Below are 21,080 nucleotides of genomic sequence, written 5' to 3' on the forward strand. Positions count from 1 at the left end.
GACATGCCAGATGCAGAGTTGCAGCAGCACTGGCAAATCCGCTTCTCAAGGATTTTACCGTAATGCGAGCAACAGACCTGGCTTCAGTTAAGATGATCCTACTCTATTCAGGTGCTGTAACGGTAAGTTTTTAGTGATAGGTTTTGATATTAGTTCTTTCTTTTTAACTCACTGCTAACACTGAGTGAGGTAATAAATTTAGCTGCCTAATGGTATCTGAGTGAACATAATGTTTTTCCCCCCCCATTTTTCTAGACTTATTGAAGTTCATTCACCTGATGCCAAGCACACCGTGGTGCTCAGGAGTAAGGATTCAGCTACAGCCCAGGCCTGGTTCAATGCCATCCACTCCAGTGTCAATGAGCTCATCCCCAGGGTGATTGCAGAGGTCAGAGACCAGCTGGGTAAAACAGGGATTGCTGGAAGTCGAGAGATTAGGCATCTAGGCTGGCTTGCAGAAAAGGTAATGAAAACATTCTTATTTTCATTTCTAAGCTCTCTTTCTCGCTTGCTCTTTGTTCCTGAATTCAGCCTTTTCTGGAAGTGGAGAGGCTAAATGAAGTTCTGGCTTTTGATATAGCTTTCCGTGAAGACTTCTCATTTCTTAATGTGTCAATTTTTGTGCTTTTTAAAAAAACCCCAAAAAACTAGAAGGTAAAGCAAAGACTTTCCCGGGAGATCAAGTCTCATGATCTGTCAAGTTCAGGCATGAGACGTGAGTCACTAAAACTGATACCAGCCTTGATCTTCCCTGTTGTTATGTCTCCTGTTCATGTATACGAGATGTCACCTTCCTGCTCCCAGCCTGGGAAGTAACCAGTTACTTGGTCCATGGTCCACTGCTGCGCTGTGCCTGGCCGCAGGAGCTGGGCATGGTCTGAAGCATGAGGTGTTGTCCCTGCTGTGCCTTGGAGCTTGTTCTTTTAATTGTAACCCTACATTTGAGCTGATCTTTGTAGAAGGCCCAGCTTGCAATTGCAACTCAACCCTTGTGCAGTTTGAGTCTCAAAATATTTTGTACCACAGGGGAAAGCTGGTGTTCGGTTCGAAAGTAGTTTGGGATCTATTGACTTGCGGAAAGCTGAACCATGAACGCACAGGGATGGTATTAGTATGAGATGATCTAGTTTTAAATCAGTAGTCTCAGAATTTGTTTTAGGCACTGTACCAACTGATAAGTGTGGATTTGCTATGGTAACAGTGTTAGGATCGTGCCTAGAAATACCTCTCACCCAGGTATTGCCCAGCAGCCGTTCAGAGCATCTCTGCCTCTCCAGCTGGGGTGTGTGGAAAGTGGCCACTGTGTAGGCACTGCACTTTCAACCTATGCATCCAGCAGTGGTGTGGAAAGCTGACTGTGACTGCCATGCTAAAAATACTGTACGTTTTAGCTCTATCTGGGATTTTGTAGATGAAAATATGGGAGCCACAGGTGCCATATTTCTATCTAGCATCCTTTAAGAAGGCACACCATTAATTTTTAGCAAAACGTTGGTCAGTCAACACCACTTGCAGCAAGGCAAAGATTGCAAGATCTTTCAGGCAGATTTTGTGTGTTTTCCTGTCCCTCCCTCCGAGCTTGCAGAGTGGGGAGGACAGCACAACTCTGTGGCTTAGTGCTGTAGAAAATGTAAAAAATTGGAGGAATAATTTGGGGTTTAAACACCAAATCATTGGTAAGTAAATTTTAACAGTACTAAACTGTACAGCCTTGGGTATTTAGTCTTGTTTTCCCTTTTGTATCTGTTTCTGTAAACTCTTGAAAAGCTGAACATAAGAGGCTTTTTCTGTTGCAAAATCCTCTCCTCTGAAGGTAATTGCTCTCTAGCAGATTGTATAGACCTTATATGTAAAATATCTACAGGTCATTTTAAGCGGACACATGGCATGTTTCTGGTTTTTTTAATTTCCTCTCCTTACAGTTAATACACCATATTCCATTCACACGCTTCTTTCTCCTCTTTTTTTTTTTTCCCTATCTTAGTTCATGTTTCTCATTATGGACTGGTTCAAGGTCCTCCTGAATCTAGTGTTGCCTTTAATAGAGCCAGGCTGCAGCTCTGTGCACGTTCCAGTGTATTTACAGTGGCTGTCATCGAGAATTAGCCTTGAGAGATTTACAGCGACGTTACCCAAAAGTCAACATGTTTTTTTCACCAAACTAACCATCCAGAGCTGTGCAATAGTAATGGAGTGAGGTCAAAAGTTCCCAGTTTATTCTCATGTTGAAGACCTGTTGAAAAGTAGAGAAAATCACTACATATGGTAAAAAATGATATGAAATTTCTTTTCTTTTGTTACTCAACTGTGGGCTGTAAAGCCTGGGTGAAAAAAGGCTAACCTGCAGGGTGGGAGAGGAAGGTCTACATACAGTATATATGCAAACTGTATATATACTGTTTCAGAAGAGGTGTTCAAGGCAGGTAGGTGAGGTGCTGACCACAGGGTAGTTCCTAGTTGCTCCTTGCGCAAAACCTGGGGTTTCCAGTGAGGAGAGATTATATTCTGCAGTGATTTTTGGAAGCACACTGGGATTCTTCTCCTGGGGTGAACTTCCCTGCCGCATCCACTGGTGAGTTGGTTTCTAAACAGGAGTTCAGAAGGGGACCTCATTATTAGCAGCCACAAATAAAGCATGTGCCTTGTATTCCTCCTAATATTACCACAAATCTTTTTCTGTGTGATATTTTGTGGCATATCTTGCTATTTTTCCATGGACTGCAGCAGGAAGAAATCTGAATTCTATTTTGAAAGCATCTTAGACTGTAACTTTTAAGACAGCTTTTATGGCGTTGTATTATGTTAGTTACATAGCATATCCTTACAGTGAATTCTCAGCAAAATGGAACAGCGCTAAGTGAGATGAATTCCTCTGCTTGTTTGGGGAATGCAAAATGTAATCCCCATAAAAGTTTCACTGTAATTTGCTGTGATTACTCTCTGCTTTCATTAAGCTGTTTCCTGGTGTGACATGTTTTATATGTCTCTGCTCTAAACTTAGCTCTAAACTTCAACCTTTATGGTACTACAGAAATAGATTCATTAGCGGAGCCTCCCTCAGGTGGGTAACATTAAAATAAATAGTAGGTTTCTAAAGGTACTATGCAATTACATGCTAACAGGATTCTTCCACCTTCACTGAACTTCCCTGTGAAGACAGCCTGAAATTTGTGGTCTTCAGCATGAAACATCCATCTTGCAGGTCCACCATTAGGTCTGGGGGTGGGCAGGGAGGGTCTGTCAGCAGGTAAAGCAAAGAATTCTGCATCACTTTAAGAAAGCAAACGTGCGCTGTGGCATTGTTCTAGGTAAGGAGAAAAGCAGCCAGAAGCAATCATTAGAGATGCTATATTCCCCCTCTTTTATTAAGGCACTAACCTTGTCCTGACTTTGACCTCATGGCAAGGGTTTCTGAAGCCAGCCAAGGATTACAGAGTTTTATTAGTCACCAGCATCCTAAAACTTCTCTGTAACTAAGAGAAATGTTAAGTATCGGTTTGTAATGAAGTGTGTGTATTCCCCATCACCTTTTCTTTCTTGTATTTGTCTTTTCACTTCAGCAAGACCTGTGGGATTAACAAATGGCCTCGGTGGGAGGGAACAGCTACGTGTGGGCTTTAATCTGCCCAGGTCTTTACTTTTTTTAATGCTCCCTTAAAAATATTTTTAGTGACCAAATACAAAAAAATGAGGTTAGTAATGTCGTTCTAACTGAGGGGCTTTTCCATGTGTGTGTTGATAGCCCCTCTTCCTTCCTGGAATGCTTTCAATCCTTGTAGTAGCGTCTTTTCCACCTCTCTTTTTTCCCCTCTTTTTTATAGTTCTGCATATCCTGTGGCTTATTGAGGAGCTGAAACAGGCATTGCTGCTTTTCTCCTCATGCTTGTTCACCTACCGTTGAGTTCCTTCTTGGGGAGCAAATTCTACTCTTGCACTGGAGAGCTAAAACACTGAGGAAATGGTAGTTTATTTTATCATTCCGTAATGTCTGCTCCAATAGACCAAGATATCATTGGCAAAAGCTTTATCTACATTTTTGCCTCTCTGCAGCCAGAGACCATCCTCCTTTCTGAATGTCAAATGTCTTACAGGCAATGGGCTTCTTCAAATGATCTCAGAGCTCCTCTGAGAAACTTAAAAATAGGAGTTGCTGCAAGTTGTCTTTTATAATGTTAATATTTGAAGCTGCAGAAAAAGTGCCTCTCTGGGCTTTTCTCACTAGATCTTAACCCCAGCGCTTGGCTCCTGTTCACGTTGCTCTGCCTGCGCGGGGCACGTGTGTTGCTGCTCCTACAAACCTGGTGTGGGGATCAGAGGGGAGAAAACACCCGATATTGGAGGATAAATAACCAAAGCGGCACGGGGAATTGGAGTTGTTTTTCAGCTCCTGACACTATCTCTGAAATGAAAAGTGTGTTAATATATCACTGGCTGTTCAGTCTCCTCAAACCTTAGATAACCATATCATTGTGTTAGAGCTGAAGTGCGAGACATGTCACAGCAGAGTGATCTTCTTCGGTATCAAGCTGTATATTGCAGCATTATATTTGTCTTCCTTCTCTCTAATTCAGAGGAGGGAGTGATAACAGCAAGATTGTGAGCCATGCAAGCTGTCCAAACAAGATTTAGGCAAAAGACATGAGAGTATATTTGAGGGGTTTTTTTCCCCAGTATGAAATGAAAATGTTTGCATTTTACCATTTCCTTTGGAAGTATGTTCACTGGCTAGGAAAACAAGTACACAGCCACAGAGTCATGTTGTTATTCTCATCACAGATAAATGAGATTTCAAAGAGTGAGCGAGGAGCTTCAGTTTTACAATTCTATGTCATTTCCAAATTGTAAAAGTGAGCTTAAAATGCCTTTGCACGAGAAAGCCACCAGCCCATCATGTAGTTAAAACATTTTGGCTTTATTAGTATAATAAATATCTGATTTTAACAACCTTCCCATGACATAGTATAAAATAGAATAAAAGCACAGCAGCTGTTAAGCAGCGTTTTTAAAACCCTGGCATGGCCTTGTCCATCGTCGGGGCTGCCGCTGTCCCCCGTAGCTCTCCCAGCTCTTCCATTGCAGTGGTGGCAGCGCTTGCCTGACCCTGAGCCGGATCAGATAGTTACAATGGTAGAAAACTCATTGCTTTAGGTGGGGTAGCATTAGCTTTCTGCAGCTTTTATGAGAAATGCAAATCCCAGTGCAAGAGAAGTAGTGAGAGCCTGTGGTAAAGGGACAGGGACGGGGAAATGGGGCTGCCTCCTTAGGCAACATGTAACTCTTCCTCTGGGCTAGCTGCCTCCTCAGGCTGCCCAGGCTGAACCAGTGGCGTGTTCAGGGATAAAGTCCAGGTGGTACAAAACCCCAGGTCTTTCTTCTGGCCCTGGAAAGTATCTGTGTGTTTAGGCTGAAACTGCAGGGAGTTTTGGGTTGTACCGTTTCTTAACCCCCAGTGCAAATCAGCGTATGGTTTAACCAGGTGAATAACCTGCTAGGAACATGGACATTTGCTAAGAAAACGATTACTCAAATGCCTAATTTCTTTGCAAGGAAATTACCTTCCTGTAGGGTAGTCTCCTTTGTAATTTCTGTTCTCTACAGGGTTTTGGTTTTTTGGGTTTTTTTTGTTCTTTTCTTTCAGTCTCTTTTTTTTTTTTTTATTTTTTAAATTTTATTAATTATCTGGGCATGTTGGTAATTCTACCTATCTATAATGCCCAGGAGGAGGAGCAAGGCAATTTGGTCCTGGCCTCCTGTTTTGAGTGGTTAGAGAAGGAGCCAATTTCTCATATGGGTAATATACATCTTGTCATAATCTTAAAATTAAGATGACCTTTTGGAGATTACATATACCTCAAATCGGAAAATCTTCTGTGTGTCCTAAATTAGAAATCGTAGTTTTAAAATCCCAGCTCATTGCTTGCTGTGGAGCACTTGCATCCAAATGAAGAGTCCTGCTATTGCCCTCTGTCACTTAACCTTGCAGCTTATTAATTCCGGAACTTATTTGTTTGCTTTGTAAAACACCATAACAGAGGGCTTAATTACATTAACAGTCTTCATTATCTGGGATAACGATCAGCCTGTTCTTAGGAAAGACGTAAACCTGAAATAGCATGAAGAGTAATTTCCTCTCCCAGCCTCAGCGAGGTTCCTCCCCAGGCCACTTTTATCAGCAGTAACATAGTTCACTTTCTTGCTTAAGGTACATTCAGTAAATGGATGTATTAAGAAAAACTCGGTCTGAAAACAGCCATTTCATTCACCATACTGTTTTAAAAACTTTGCCAGTCTTTGTCTGTAACACACGCACTATTTCTTCCCACGACAATGAGAACGGAGCAAATGATAAATTTAAATCAAGCAGAAGTGCTCATTACAGGGGGATTGGAAAGAAGAACAAGATTAGATGAATCATGAAAATTATAGGAACATGGTGGTAAATGGAAGGCATGAAGGAGCTGAGTTTGAAAGTCTATACTTCTGCAGTATATTTGGGTTGTTACAGTGAAGGAAAAACCCTCTGTCAGATAATTGCTGAGCACAGATAAATAGTTAGTGAGCACTGTGGTGCCTGCGGTAGCTTACAGGTGTTAAATTATTCTTTCAGAAACTGAGCTGAAGTGTAAACTGGGACCCTGCATCTCCTCTCACCCTTCCCACGGGGGCTGCATTAGTTCTGGCTGGATCCCAGCAGAACTAATCACGCCCTGCCCACTCTCCCTCCGTTTTGATCTAACAGCCCTAAAAACTGACTGAAGTTTTTCCATGAATACAGCATGTTGCTATTACTGTTCCTATGAACCCCAGGAATGGCAGGAAGGTTCCTTTATAATGTCATCCCTCCGTGAAGTTTTATTTGACTTCTCCCTTCCTGCCTCAGGAGGAATTGACATGGCTCCTGCTCCAGCAGCTGAGCCTGCGCGGGCAGGGGGGGCACGGACGCGGACCACAGGCGGGATCCACGTGCTGGCCCGTGGCTCTGGTGCTAGAGGGATCTTCTGCAAATGTCCTGCCGACAAACCCGGGGCAGGATTTGAGAGGGGAAATCATCGGCTGTGGCTCGGAAGGAGGAGAGGATGGAGGATGCTGAAAGGAGATGTGGGGGGAGGTGAGGGGGGGTGTGTTCACTGCCTCCAGGGGTGTGGGAGCTGTTTCTCTTGGTTCCTCCAGTGTGGCAGGGTGGTGGCTATGGGAGCACATCCTGATGTGGTCCTGTGCACCGGACACTTTGCATGGCGTGGCTGCTGCGGAATGGGTGCTTAACTCCTTCTTCTACATAACCCAAACATGAACTGCTGCTTGGATGGGCTGGATGTTGCTGGACGAGGGACTTTCTAGATTTTGGTAGATGAGGGATTTTCTTCCTAGATCCTGCAAAATTTTCAGGATCTTGGGCCTCTCCATCTTTCACCTTGGCAGCTGCAGCTGAATTTGTCCATAAGGGTCCACCGCCCCTTACGCATGTGCTGGGTCAGCTCACCTTTTGGAGCTTTGTGGGTGCATGTGCCGGGTCAGCTCACCTTTTGGAGCTTTGTGGGTTTGAAAGACAGTATTTGAACATATTTGCAGTCAAGTTCAGTTGGAAAAAAACACAGGAAAGATACAGGTATGATGTGAAGGAAGGCTTTGATCCTCTTCCTTCAGAAGCAGGTGAAAGGCTTCCTTTTTTCTCTCAGCCTCTGACGGTAAATACTGCAAGAAAGATAGCGAAGGAATTGGGGACAGTGATGCTCCTTGGTTTTCAAATGCAATTTAAATGCAACAAGAGCCTCTCCTTAATAAAACACATGTTGCATAAGGAAGCAGAGACCTCTCCTGAACCCATATGCAGCCCTGTCATCAGTGGAGAGGAGAGAGTGCCCTTCCCAAATATTTTAAGCATTTAAGTGCCAACACAACTGGTCTCCCTCCACCCTGTTGTGTTTCTGCCTCCTTCTGCTGGTCCGAGCAGGACTCAGCAGTGGCGAGGTGGGCGGGGGGAGCGCCTGTGCTTGCCCAGCTGTGGGATGCAGGGTGGGAGAAAGCAGACCAGGACGTTGGTTGTGAAAGGTGTGGGGCTCATCCCGGGCATTCGGAGACGCTGTGGAGTGATGCCTGTGTTATCCGGGATGGGGAGGCTGGCATTAAGGCAATGCTTTGGGGCAAACGCAGCTGAAACAAAGAGCAAGGCAAATGCAGACTAAGCAATAGGAAGGCCCTGAGCATCTCCCTCATCAACCGCACTGACCTGAGCAGCGCTTGGGGGCACCCAGCTCGCCCTCCAGCCTCTAGATCCCACTTCATTTCTATAGGACAAACTGATTTACTCTTAGATCCCCAGGGCTGATCTACCCCGATTACAGATCACTGTGACACTACAGGCTCTGAGAAAGACAGTGTTTTGCAAGATACGCCCTTGCACTGTCTCTCTTTACTCCTTTGTCTGTATTTTTCTGCTTACTGGCTGCGTGTAAGAAGTTTGAAAGGGAAGGGATTGTCTTAGAAAATCCCAGATTTTCCAAATATTAAATTCCTAAATGATCTACATTTTCTCTCTTTAAAGTTACCTTGTTCTAATTTTCTGGTTTTGTCTCCTGAAGTTAAAAATTACCTTCAGGGGAATGGAGGGGCCCTTTAGGGGCACATTGACCTTCAGGCTCTGCCCAGTATGAATTCATTTCACCCCAGTCATTGGGGGGTTTTTTCTAGCACAACAATGCTCTCATTTCAGCATTTTGATTAATGGCATGAATAAACAGATTAGAAAGCAGCAGAATAGGCCATAAAAAAATCCTCTTCTCTTTGCCCTGCAGCCTTTCTCGCCACAGGGACCCTCAGCTGATCCCCAGGGAGAAAACTCCTGGCAAAAGCGGAGCCATTCCTAGTAAAAATGCCCTGATTTAGAGGAAGACATTTGGGTTTTTTCCCCTTTTTGCATAGCATTGCCCCATCCTGCTCAGTCACTCAGCTTGCAATCAGAGGTGTGTTGTCTCTACCCACAAGTGCTTTTAGGACCGATGAGCTGGTTAATGTTTGAGGAATGTTGCGGAAGAGCAGATTATTGCTGCTGGTACAAGCAGAAGCAATATATGCCTTGTATCCTGTTTTGCCAAACAACTTTTAACAGAGAAAAATAAACATTTTCTAAAAATACCTTGAGAAGAAGCTGTGTTCTCTGTTGGAAAGAGGGATTGACCTTTAGAAGAATAGGAGAGTTTTTAAAAAAACAGTGGAGAGAGAAAAGTTATATGCATTATAATTTTCAGTGTGGCAAGACATTTACTGAGTGCAGGCTCTACAAATCCAGTCCAATTTTAATCCTCAACCTCTGTTTATGTAATAGGTTCCTAAGGCTATTAACGCCAGCCTTTTACCTTATTATTGTATCCTGTAAAAATAAAATTATACCCATAATACCATGACAGCCCTTACAAAAATGTGCCATTAGAAAATTATATTGCAACACAGCGACTCTGGAGACTGCAGGGAAGTGTTTCTTGTACAGCCTAATTGTTGCATCAGTAGTATTTTCACCACCCTTGGTTACTGAGGAAGAAAGAACAGGATGATACTGTATGTAAAATAGCATATTTTGAAGCACTGATTTCAGGGCCTGACTGTGGCAAGAGTGCTTGGGTTATAAGTGAAATCCTTGTAAGAACTGTACGTGAAACAAATACATGATTGAAAAGGTTTCTTGTATCGTTCCTCTCCTCTCTCTTACTCTTAAACTAGTGTCTGTTTTATTTTAGTTATTTTAAGACAGGAAATGTTTTGACACTGGAGTTTTAACTGAAAAAAATAATAGTGCTGATATAAAAATCCTTTTGTTCCCTTCCCCCAGATCCCTCGGTTCTGAAGATTTATTTCTGCCTGTGGAGTTATCCTCTCTGCTTAACTGGACAGTAACTGATAGTGCGCATCACGATAATTAGTCTAACAAGTCTCCTAAACCCCAAGCCCCACAGCTACCTTTAAGCTTCAGAATATCCTTACTGTAATGTAAATAAAAGCTTTAAGAAAGGACTGAAGAAAAAAAAAATTATGGCAAGGGAGCCTCCTTGCCCTCTCCAAGGGGTTTCCTCTTCTCATTTTTAATGAGGCCCATATTAGTTGTCATTTGTACCTTCCCTGATGAATAGTTTGGAAGCAAAGCTTTCTCTGTGCACAGCAAAATTTGTGCCAAGTTGCTGACCTTTGCTTTTGGTGAGACCTCATTTGAGTCTCAGTCCCAAGCCCAAACATATTGTTGGATCAATCATGTTGATTTTTGGCTCTGATAGTAATGTGCAGCTAATGAGTTGTACGGTGTACACATTAACCTCAGACCCGCCAGCGCTAATGCCAGGCACGTAGCAAAACCGCGCTGGGGCTGCAAGAAAGACATACAGTGCTGGCATCTTAATAGAAGGAGACAATTAAAAACAGTAGAGCAGTATCAAAGGTTCACTGCTTGTGGGATGTAGGATTTAATCAAAGCAGGAAAAACAAACTGTCTTCTGTCTGTTCAGAAAAAAAAAAAAATCTCAGCACCATAAAGGTGCTTTATGAACTGTGAAATAGAGAGGAAAGCCTGAATGTTTAAACAGTAAGATAATGATTTTACTACCAAAAGGGAATCTACTTTAGGGAACAGCCATTGAATACCATTAGATTTAACCTTGTCAGAGATTACCATCTAATGATTTTCATGGCATTGCAAGGAATTTGGGAGCATTGCTGTATTTTTTTTTTTTTTTGATTAGTAGATACCTTATTTAGCCATACTTCAATGAAGTTCTCCTGTCCTCACAAGTGAAATTGCTAAGATCAATTGTTGAATTACCACACACGGACAGCATCACTGGTTTTGAATGCAGCTGTTTCTGAGCACTTCCAGAAGTAACACATCCCTTGAAGGGCCAGATTTTGATCTCATTTTACAATTGTAAATCTAGGGAGAGACAGTATTTTGCTGATCATCCCCATGGAGAGATGGCCAAAAATCCCAACATGCACAATATCCTCCTCCTGGCTGTTTTCCTCACTTGAATGATGAGGAAAGGAAGGAAGAGTTGAACAATAATTACATACGAAAGCAACATTTCCAGTTTTAATCTAAACCCTAAACAAGGTCTCCTACAGGGGAGAGAGAAATAGAAAGAGAATAAATGTGATTTCTGTGGATCACACAGTTTTATGTCCTCCTGTTTGTGCGATGAAAACTGATCAATAAGGCTGAAGGACCATTACTGCTTCAAACAGAAAATCTAGTGAAATCAAATGGAAAAAACAAAAGTACATAGAGATGTAGTCTTTGGGGTTCACGATAGACTTTGGATGCAAGATAGCCTGAAAGGCATAGGGTGAGAAGGAGAATCAGTGGGTAGGAGAATCCAAACCAGGATCTTCTGGAAGAGCAAAGTTCTCTGGATGTATGAGAAACTGCCCAATCCTTGCATCGTTCTTGGTAGAGTTCCCCATACATGCAGCATTACCAAAGCCTGGAGAGGGTGGATGTGAAAGAAGTGAGGTGGCCTCACACTTGAATGAGGCATTGGGGACTTACCCTCTCAGACATACCATAGAGGTAGAGAAATCAGGTATTGTATCACACCTGACCTCATGGCAGAACCTGTTGGAATGACACAGGATTTTTTCCAGCACTAGCACAGCACACAGAAATAATGCAATTTCAGCAGAGATGTGGTACACCATCCGTGGTAATAATCACACAGTAGGATCCATGGAAAACTCTGCAGTCTGTTTTAGAGCTGCTCTTCCTGAAATGTTCCATGGAGTCACATTTTTTTCTGGTCTAATAGTGATGTTCAAATATTTCTGTCTTCCAACAGTTTAGTCTTTTTTTCAGAGAAGTCAGTGTCAGTAGAGTCACAGGCGTAACAAGCGACAGAAGTTAAACTTATTGGAGATAGGGATCAGAAGAGTCAGAAGAAGTTGCTAAAAAGTGGTAGCACTCAGATGGCATATTGTTATGAAGCGTGAGCCATCTTGTCAGCAACTCCAGCAACTTCAGCAAAAGCACACCCATTCTTACCAGCTCCAACTGCAAGACTGTTGAGGACCATCTCGGAGATCTAGATGGATACCCTGGAAATTTTCTTTTAAGTACAGGGATTTCCACCCCCTCCTTAGAAGGGCATATTGGCTTATATAGTGCACCTGTTCAATAGTCAGGGTACAAAAAGGGGCTCTGGAGACAAAGTGGCTGTTTCTTTGGGTGTACATCAGAAGGAGACTCTATGTGGGGGTTTGGACCTGCTGCTCCCAACATACTGACATTGCTGTTGAAGTCAAATGGACTTACCAAAGTTTTTTTCTCAGATGTTATTTGGATTCCCTGAGTTTCAGGTGCTTGTACGGTAACAGTAGCCCTGCTGGAAGGAAGCACCTGGGTTTTAATCACTAGTTGTTAACGACTGTTAGCCACAGCGAAGATTCCCGAAACTGTGTGAACACATTGTGTTATTATTGGGGCTTTTTTTATTTATACTTTTCTGCTGATCAGATGCTGCTGTGCAAACATTCATTTGTTGATCTTGTGCTGAAAATAGTTGCAGGCATTGGCCAGAGTAGGCTGCCGACGTGTGGTATGGATATAGCTGCTTTTGTGTGCTTCATACTGGAAATGTCAGGGATGTTTATGGAAACGGCTCTAAAAAGTTCAATTTGAGTTGAAGCCTGCTATGGAAATCGAAGCTTACCTATTTGTTTATGGAATTAAAAACTGATACATTATTATGAAAAGGAGCAGTTTATGGTGTTGTCTCTGGCCTCGTCTCATTCTGTGAAGGTTTCTGCAGGGCCCTTTGGGGGGAAGTACATTAAAACTTTAGGTTTAAAGACACACGTGTGTTCATTACACTTAAAAAAACCTTATTATTGCTAAGTTCTTTGGATCCCTGAATCACAGGGTTAAAGAGTACATTAGTCTTCTCCCGCCTAAAATTTTGAAACAGGTTTAAATCTGCATGCCCAAAACTGCAAGCAGATGTTACAAGGCAGAGGAGACTGGAAGAGATGGAAGAAGCTGGAGGTACTGCAAAGAGGAGCAGCTTGGAGAGGGATTGCACAGCTGCACGGCGTAGTGTGAGAACCTTTTAGGAGACATTTTTGCCTTCAAGCCCCTTGCTTTTGTGGTTTTTTTGGGAAAGCTGATTATTGAGGATGAGCTGACTTACTGCTGGTTCTTGCTTTGTTGTTTCAAGAGTTTGAAATGAGGAAGAGAGCAGCACTGATTCTGGTGGCGATTGTTGTGGTTAAAAACATAACATTAATAATCATGTTAGCGTGAGAGGGCCTAGGGACAAGCCAAAGCTGGAATGCCGTGGTGTGAGACTGCAGCATAAACAGTACCAACAGGAGCAGACCCTGGAGTAGGCAAGGCAGAGGAGGGAGGAAGCGTGGAACCACACATCAGATGTTGTGTCTCTGCTGTGATTTTTGTTCCTGTGGGCCATAAGTCAAACAGATGAGTGCAGAAAGACAAATAGAGCCCGGGAGAAGAGTGGGACGGCACTGTAAGAGATTGAGAGAGGAAGCTGAGCTACGGGAGCCTGCAGGAAGGTGACAGGGGAAGGAGCAGCCCACCGATGAGCTGCAGAGACCACTGGGTGCAGACGGGTGTACAAATGGTTGAGTGGGCTGGAAGGTGTTGAAATATCCCCTCTTGGCAAGAAGAGGACTAGCCTTCTCTGAACCCTTCGTAACCCTCTAAGATTAATTCTTCACAGCTGCAAGGAGACTTCAAAGAGAGGAATTTTAGCTTCTCTGTCTTCTTCACTTCAGGTTGGACAGCGGGGCTGTTTGTACTCATGAAAGGTCATGTACATGATCAGTTTCCATTAGTCTGGACACTGTCAAGTAAAACCTCAGTCTCTAGCCCCTTCAAATAACTTGAAGCAGCTGCTTGGATATTTGCAAGCCCTAGCAGAAGGAATGGATTGTGGTTATAGTATCGCATCCAAGCGAGTGAACAATTCTGTAAAACAGTCACGAGGAGCCAACCACTAACTGGTAACTGTTATGCACCTGTAGCTGTGTGTGGACCTGCAAAGGGGTTTAAAGTTTTGGAAGCAGCAGCATTGTAGGCTGCTCTGCTAAAAAATGAAATATAAGAATATTGATCTCAAAGGCAACACAGATCACAGACTGCTTTTCTTCCAGGGAAGCAAATAGCCACCATGGTGTCTTGTGTCAATCCCAGACGTTATCAGTTTAGTGCCCAGGATCCAGCAGCAGTGAAGGTTATGTGCACGTGCAGATAATGATAAAGGAAGTTTGTTCTAGATCTCCTCTTCCCCTTCCTCTTCTGTCACTCTGCATGTCTCCCCTGACATTCCCTGTCACTGATTCCCCCTTCCTCTGATTTTATCTGGGTTGTCTGAGGACATGCTTTTGAATAAACGGTACTTTTAAAGGGGTGCTGGGTATATGCATGAAAAAGTGGTAATAGCTCGCCTGTTTTCCATCGGGCATAATTTAGGAGTAAATCCATTGACGTCAGTAGAATTGAACGGATATAAATATAATTGAAGTCAAGTCCTATATTTTTAAGGTTAAGTCTAGAAAACACTGTAACTTGCTCTCCCCTCTCACTTTCTTTTCTCATTCAAGCCCTGCCACAAATATGAATGTCTTAATTGGGATTTAATCTATTTCTGCACAGTTTAATCAAAGATCTGTCACTAAAGAATTTTACAAGATGCAGAGGTGAAGCCCTGCTGACCCTCTACCTATCTTTAGAAAAATCTCACTGGGTCCTGGTTGTGAAAAACCTCAGCAGCAGTTGTTCTTTTTTTCCTTTGGTCAGTTATGTCAAGCAGTGTATCTGTAGCTATGTTTAGGTCTAAGCACAAACATGAGGCAGAAATGGAAGCTTTTTGGCGAGCGAAGAACATGATTTTCAGCTCATTCACACAGAATTGTGTTAATTAAGAGATTGTTTTCTGACAAATAGTTAATTGGGCCTGACTCTTTTCCATATGGCTAAGGAAATAAAAAATGGATTGAGGACATGGTATTTAAAAAAACAGAAATTTTGGTATGAAACCATTGGTATGATATCCAATCCCATTTGCTATACTAAAATGGGTTATATGAATATTTGCATATGACAATGTTATTGAAGTACATGGTTTCCAATTTTCTTTTTGCAGTTTCATCCTGGTGTTACTCAACTGAGTTACCTAAGATTTTTTATACCAGTATACATAAGATGTTTAGACCAGTGCAAACTACAAAAAAGATCTCAATGAAAAGACAAATGTTTATCTTCATAGTAGGAATAAAACTGGAAGAAAAAAATTGTAAAATTTCCCAGTGACCTCATTGCAAATACATTTCTAATACCAAGGGTAGAATTAGGTGTAGTCACTTTGATAATATTCATACGTGTTTGTCCTCTTGGGGTTTCCACTTCTTTCAGCCGCAGAAGTACCAGCAGCTCTGTTGTTGCCCTCAGCCAGTTCTTACTGTAAATGGTTGACACTTGCTGCCTGGGGTGATTTATTAGCCCACAGCAGGAAAGAGGCTTCCATTGATGAAATCAGTTGGTTCATGAGATCGTATATCTCTCATGCCAAAGATAATTTCTCTTTGGATATGTGATATGTTTGTTAAGAGATGTAGAAGTGTAATGCCATTACCAGGAAGTTCTTAATTTTATTAAATTATGTATTTCAGGGATAATTCTTAAATCTGAAACTTTAGTTTCCCCATCCTGGCCCTTGGGAGATAACCTGTAGCACGCAATCTGTTTATACTAGCTTTGGAAATTAACTTTATTCCTCCCAAGTTTTTCTTCTAGAGGAATGTTTCATTTCTCAGTAGAATTGTCCTGTGAGTAGTTAAACGCTGTGATTATTGCAAAAATGTGAAATACTGAGAATTAGAGCCAGATAAAGAGCATCAGCTTTCAAAAATGCATGGCTTATAGCATGTAATTTGCTGATATTTGTAGGATTTGGGTCTGTAGATTGATGGCCCTAATTGTGTGTCTTTTAGCAATCTAGATGAAATAACATGGCACAGCACTAAATCTATTTGTCCTGTGTGGCTAATTTAAAGCTCAGCATAGGTAACTGCCAAGTAGAAGGTTCTTATGTTTGTCTTCCTTGTATGGCTCTGTTGAATATTCATAGTTTCTATTAACACATGGCCTTCAGTATTTGCTACATTTTTGTTGCAGATAGTAGATTAATTAAAAGAGTTGTTGCCATAAAACCCTGGGCTGTGATCTTGTCAGATCTTGTAATGTAAAGCCGTATCAGGTCTGGGAAAGTGATGCCTCTTGAGAAGTGGCAGCTCCCATCCTGACCACAGCTCCAAACCTCATAGATTGAATACTTTTATTTTAGGGATATTTCTTCTACTACCATCTTCTGAAATTTATGAAAGCTGAGCTCTCATTTTTGTTGTAGGATCCTAGCCACAGAGAAAACCTTGAAACTATGGAATGAGTGCAAAGAAAAAGACTTGATAAAAAAAAAAATGTATTTTAAATACCAAGCAAACCTCAGACTGGTTTTCCAGCCTCACTTGACATCCCCAAGGGAGCTTTGGCTGGCTAGAGGTGGTAATACTGGTTTCCTATTAAAGCTGCCTTGTCAGTTATTTTTGCAAAATTAATAGTGCATGTGCATTTCTTCACGTACCAGACAGGTAGTGGTGACAGCTATCCAGCAAATCACAGGACCACTGAAAAACTGCATTTATCCTCTAGCTCTGAGCTTTCTCTCCTGCATTCTTCCAACTTACCTATTTCCTCTGGGTAAAACTCTCCTAAGTTACTATGGCAGGGTTAGAGTAATGACTGTCTTAAAAAGACATCTGCTTTTTTAAGCAGAATTGAGTTTTCTATTAGTCCCCTAAGCATATAACAATTCCTGACTTCACAGTATCCCCAGGACCCCAGTGGCATGTGCTCCAGCATGGGCAACAATTTCTTAATGAGGAAGCTGGCCAAGAACGAAGGTAGGGTAGCTGGGGATTTCTATCAGGGAAGGTTTTACAGAACAGGCTAGACAAATCTTGGGATCAAAGTCTGGCGTTTCCTGAGCAGAAGCTGAAGGAATTGATCTTTCAAGTATTCTTCAGCCCTCTTTCTATCAATCTAAGGATTCACATTTCTGAGTGAGTGACTGGCTTGAAGCATTCTTGAAGGCAGGAAAAGGATATTCTGAGCTTTTTTTAGTGGGGCAGGTGGCACTTTTTCATTAGATCCTATTTGTCTTCTGTATCCATTCCTTAGAAAACTAACAAATCCAAAATCAAACAGAGGTCTCTGAAAGGGCAGAGGTGTTAAAATTCAGCTTTGTCCTGGTTAAGGAATAAAAGAAAGCAAATTGGATATTAAACGGAATCACTGTTCATTTCCTCCCTTTACTGGCACACTGGGATTCACCAATGCTGAGATTAAATGTGAGGACCTACTGGATAGTCCTCCAGCTCTCCATACTGGTTTCCAAGGTGTAGCAAACTGGAAACCTGTGTGGTGGGCAGAGGTCTCTTGGAGCTCAGATGGGTTTCTAAGGATTAAAAAAAAAGTCATCCTGCCTGTCAGAAAGTTTTGGATTTGATAAACAAATTCTAATGAAAATTACATGTTTAAGTTCCTTTTTTTTCCCCAGCAAGAAAGCAGGTATATTCCTTGAGTACCATAATAGCTTGTGGAGGTCTGTCATTGTGCTGGTGGAGATAAAGACTTTCTGTTTCTATCCTTTTTAAAAAAGATATGTCTCAAATAATTGAATGGCTTTGAAAATGACAACCAGGTAAATAAAAAAAATCATTGAAAAGACAAATATGTGAACTTTTTGTGATAGATCTTTACTTAGGCATCTAAATAAGTAGGTTTGGATTCCAAATTGTGACTAACTTTCACCAAACATTTCAGAAACCTGCAGCTGCTTCACTTTTTTTTTTTTTCCAAAATTAAGCCAAATTATTAAGGATTCTACTTGACTTTTTTCTTTTTCAGTAAGGCTTCCAAATATTTCTCAACATGTTCAGAATTCCAGTTGATGAAGCATAACATATGGATTTTATTAATGTTTTTTGAAGATAATACATTTTTGTGCTAGGCGTGTAGTGAATTCACTCATTTGCTTGAGGTCATTTGTTGCATTGCAGTCCGTCAGTATTACTGAATATTGATCAATGACAATAGACTGAAACGACACGGTATTTTGGACTGTCCTTGAGACAACATAATAACAATGACAAAGAAACATCTTGTTCTCTCTGTATTGCTCCCCTACTATATTTTCTTCCAGCACTTGTGATTTATAATGACTCTTAAGTAAAGTAGTCAAATCTGTCAGTCTTGAAAAGGTGCCCGTCATGATGGGCCATCATTTCTGAGACTGAATATTCAGAAAGAAGGTGTGATAGAGAATGGCACAGAACATCTTCTGGGACAGATTTCAGTCACTGTAGTTTTAATGTGAACATTGACGATTTCCTGTCCTTTCACCAAACAGATACCGTAATAATTTTAAATGGCATTTGACATGTTTGAGCCTTCATTAAAACCTGCAAGCTGTTTTCAAATCAAAACTCCACATCCAGCATTTGATTGGGTGCTGTTGACAAGTGTTCTTGAGCTGATGATTAGACATCCATGCACTTTCCCTGAACTGGAAGACAAGATGTGTGTATCTTTTGAGGTAATGGGCATTATGGGGCATTTATCCTAATCTGGTACCCAGTTGATCAGCTGAAGTCAGTTTCAATTGTAAATTATGGACTCTTTAGAGACAGTAAGTTGAAGCTATGGTGCCTTTACATTGATTTTGCTCCTGTACAATTATCATTATGCTCCACTGATGATGATGAACTTCCTCATAAAATGCTTCACCTTGGCTGAACAGAAAACTCTGCTCACAGCAAAACCCCAGCATACAGCAACCTGCAGGGCAGAGCAGAGAACAGTGGTTGCTCTTCGTAACCTGGAGCATACCTGAGAGAAACTGGTTTTCCCCACCACTGAATAACAGTACCCGTTCTCGAGCACTTCCACAGGAGATGTGTCAGAGCTTCCAAAGCTCCCTGTCTCTTTTCTTGCCTCTAACTCAAAGCCATTCACAGGTATGATCCCTTTTCTTCTGGGGCTGACTCTGATGTGCTAAATGGCTCCGTGAACTGAAGATGAAGACACAAGACCATGCCAGGGTCCTTCTTTGTGCTTTCTAGGGCAAGCTTGGCTTACTGGAGGAACGGCACTGCTCCATTTTAAAGGGATGTTCAGTGTTTTTCCCTTAGTACTAGGATTATTGTGCTTTGAGGTCCAGTGTTTATTTTGGAGATAGCCCAGCAGCTCATCTTGCCCAGAACTGAGCTGTACCTTAGACGCACAGCTCATCCCACTTTTTAATTCTGTGATTTCTATTTAAATATTTATTAAATTTGAAGCCATTGTGATCAGCAACCTTTCTGTGATATGTTCATGAGACATGTTTCAAAAAGCAAGTTTACAGACGCCCTCACTTGCAGTCTGAAGAGCCCAGACATCCCCTAGGTAAGCCATGCATACTCAAAATGCATGAACACACAAGACATGCAATGACTGCTAATAGCATCTTGACTTTTCTCCTGAATGTGTGGTGTGAGTGTGCTGGAAGAGAAAGATTGCTGTGATTGCCTTCACTTTTGCTTTTACACAGCATCTTTGTCCTCACCTCCATTCTTCAGCCTTTCCATGAATTTCTTCAATCAGTATAACTGCTTAGAAAAGTGTGAGGCTAATGGTCATTCCTTCCTTTTTTCCCTCCTTCCCCTGTGACTCCTTTCATAAGCAGTACTTACAATGTGACCAGCACAGGTTTGTTCCCAGTCAAACTGGCTTTGAAGGTCAGTTGAACTGTAGCTGTCCGCTATCTCTACATCAGCCTCAGTTGCCAGTGCCAGCTGGTCTGGTCTGACCTTCCCTCATGTCTGACTTGCCTTCTGTCTCTGTCCTTGCAACGTACAGGTTGGGCAGGTCTTCCTTGCTGCAGCCCTTGAGTGATGAAATGTCCTCTCCCTTCCCTGCTCTTCCCTGGAAATTTCTGAGAAGCAATAAAAAGGGGGGGGTGTGTGAAGAGAGAGCAAAGTGCAGATTTTTCTACAGAAATAATTTAGCTCAACAGTATATCTTTTCAGGAGTGGACCTGTGCTGTTTGCAAAGCCTTGCTATCATAAATTACAACTGCTTAATTTCAGACAGTGCTCTCATGGTCTGAAGAAGCTGCTGTAGAAGAAAATGGGTTTTACTCAGAAAGCATCAGAATACTTCTTAAAACACAGCAGAGTTCCTTTTACCTTCTCTAAGACAAAAAGCAATTGGAGTCTTTAACAAATGGTGAGGAACATTTATCATCTTCAGTGCTCTCTGCCTGTTTGCTCTTCCCTGGAAAGATTCCTGACATTATCAGAAAGTTAGAGTCTCCTGTCTCACTGCAAAAGAGCTCTTAGTTGTGGACTTTCAAGTCTCAACTTCTTGCATAGCAAAATGATCTTGGGTCAGTTCTAAAACAGATGAATTACCATTCTTTTCCTTTTTGAGTCCCTTGGAGTTGGAATGCTGTGTATTTAGTTAACCAGTTTCTGTGGACCCGTGGATCAGGAGAAGAAAGAGAACACACCAGGATTTTGAACTTCTCTCATGCAGTTGTGAAATATGTTTCTGCTTAAGGTATGTTGTACAGTGCATGAAGTCTATGTGATGCTAGGTTTTCCACTCCCTTACATTCCTTATCTTTTGCGAGGAATCTACTGCAAAGGAATTCCAGAATGCTGAATTCCACTAAGTCAGGAGGATCAAGGATACACTTTTTATACGGGTCTAACTGATATAAGGTACAAGGTAATACAGATCATCCTGCAAACCCTTAAGCTGTGATAACCATTTTATATGACTACAGCATTCATATTGATGAAACATTCATGCACCACATGCATAAAAAACTGCATGTGTATGCAATAATTATGCAACCAGCTTCAACTCAGGGGCAACCTAAATGATGACTTTCTGATCCAAATCTGGACTTCTTCTTTCACTTTTTCCAGTGTTTCATAGACTCACAGAATAATGTAGGTTGGAAGGGAGTTGTTGCGGTTCA

At 41.9% G+C, this 21,080-nt stretch overlaps 1 protein-coding gene across 1 annotated transcript in view; it reads left to right on the top strand.

The window, feature by feature from the left end:
- Window positions 1-255: 255 nt before the first annotated feature.
- The window catches only part of SNTB1 (syntrophin, beta 1 (dystrophin-associated protein A1, 59kDa, basic component 1)), a gene marked incomplete at its 5' end in the record, with an annotated part of 37,565 nt that continues 16,740 nt past the window's right edge, over window positions 256-21,080 (top strand). The window contains one exon of the mRNA XM_010085649.1: window positions 256-463. Coding sequence (XP_010083951.1) covers window positions 256-463 — 208 coding nt within the window. The remainder of the gene's footprint in view (window positions 464-21,080) is intronic.

Source organism: Pterocles gutturalis, unplaced genomic scaffold, assembly GCF_000699245.1.
Source record: "Pterocles gutturalis isolate BGI_N339 unplaced genomic scaffold, ASM69924v1 scaffold16665, whole genome shotgun sequence".
Lineage (NCBI taxonomy): Eukaryota > Metazoa > Chordata > Aves > Pterocliformes > Pteroclidae > Pterocles > Pterocles gutturalis.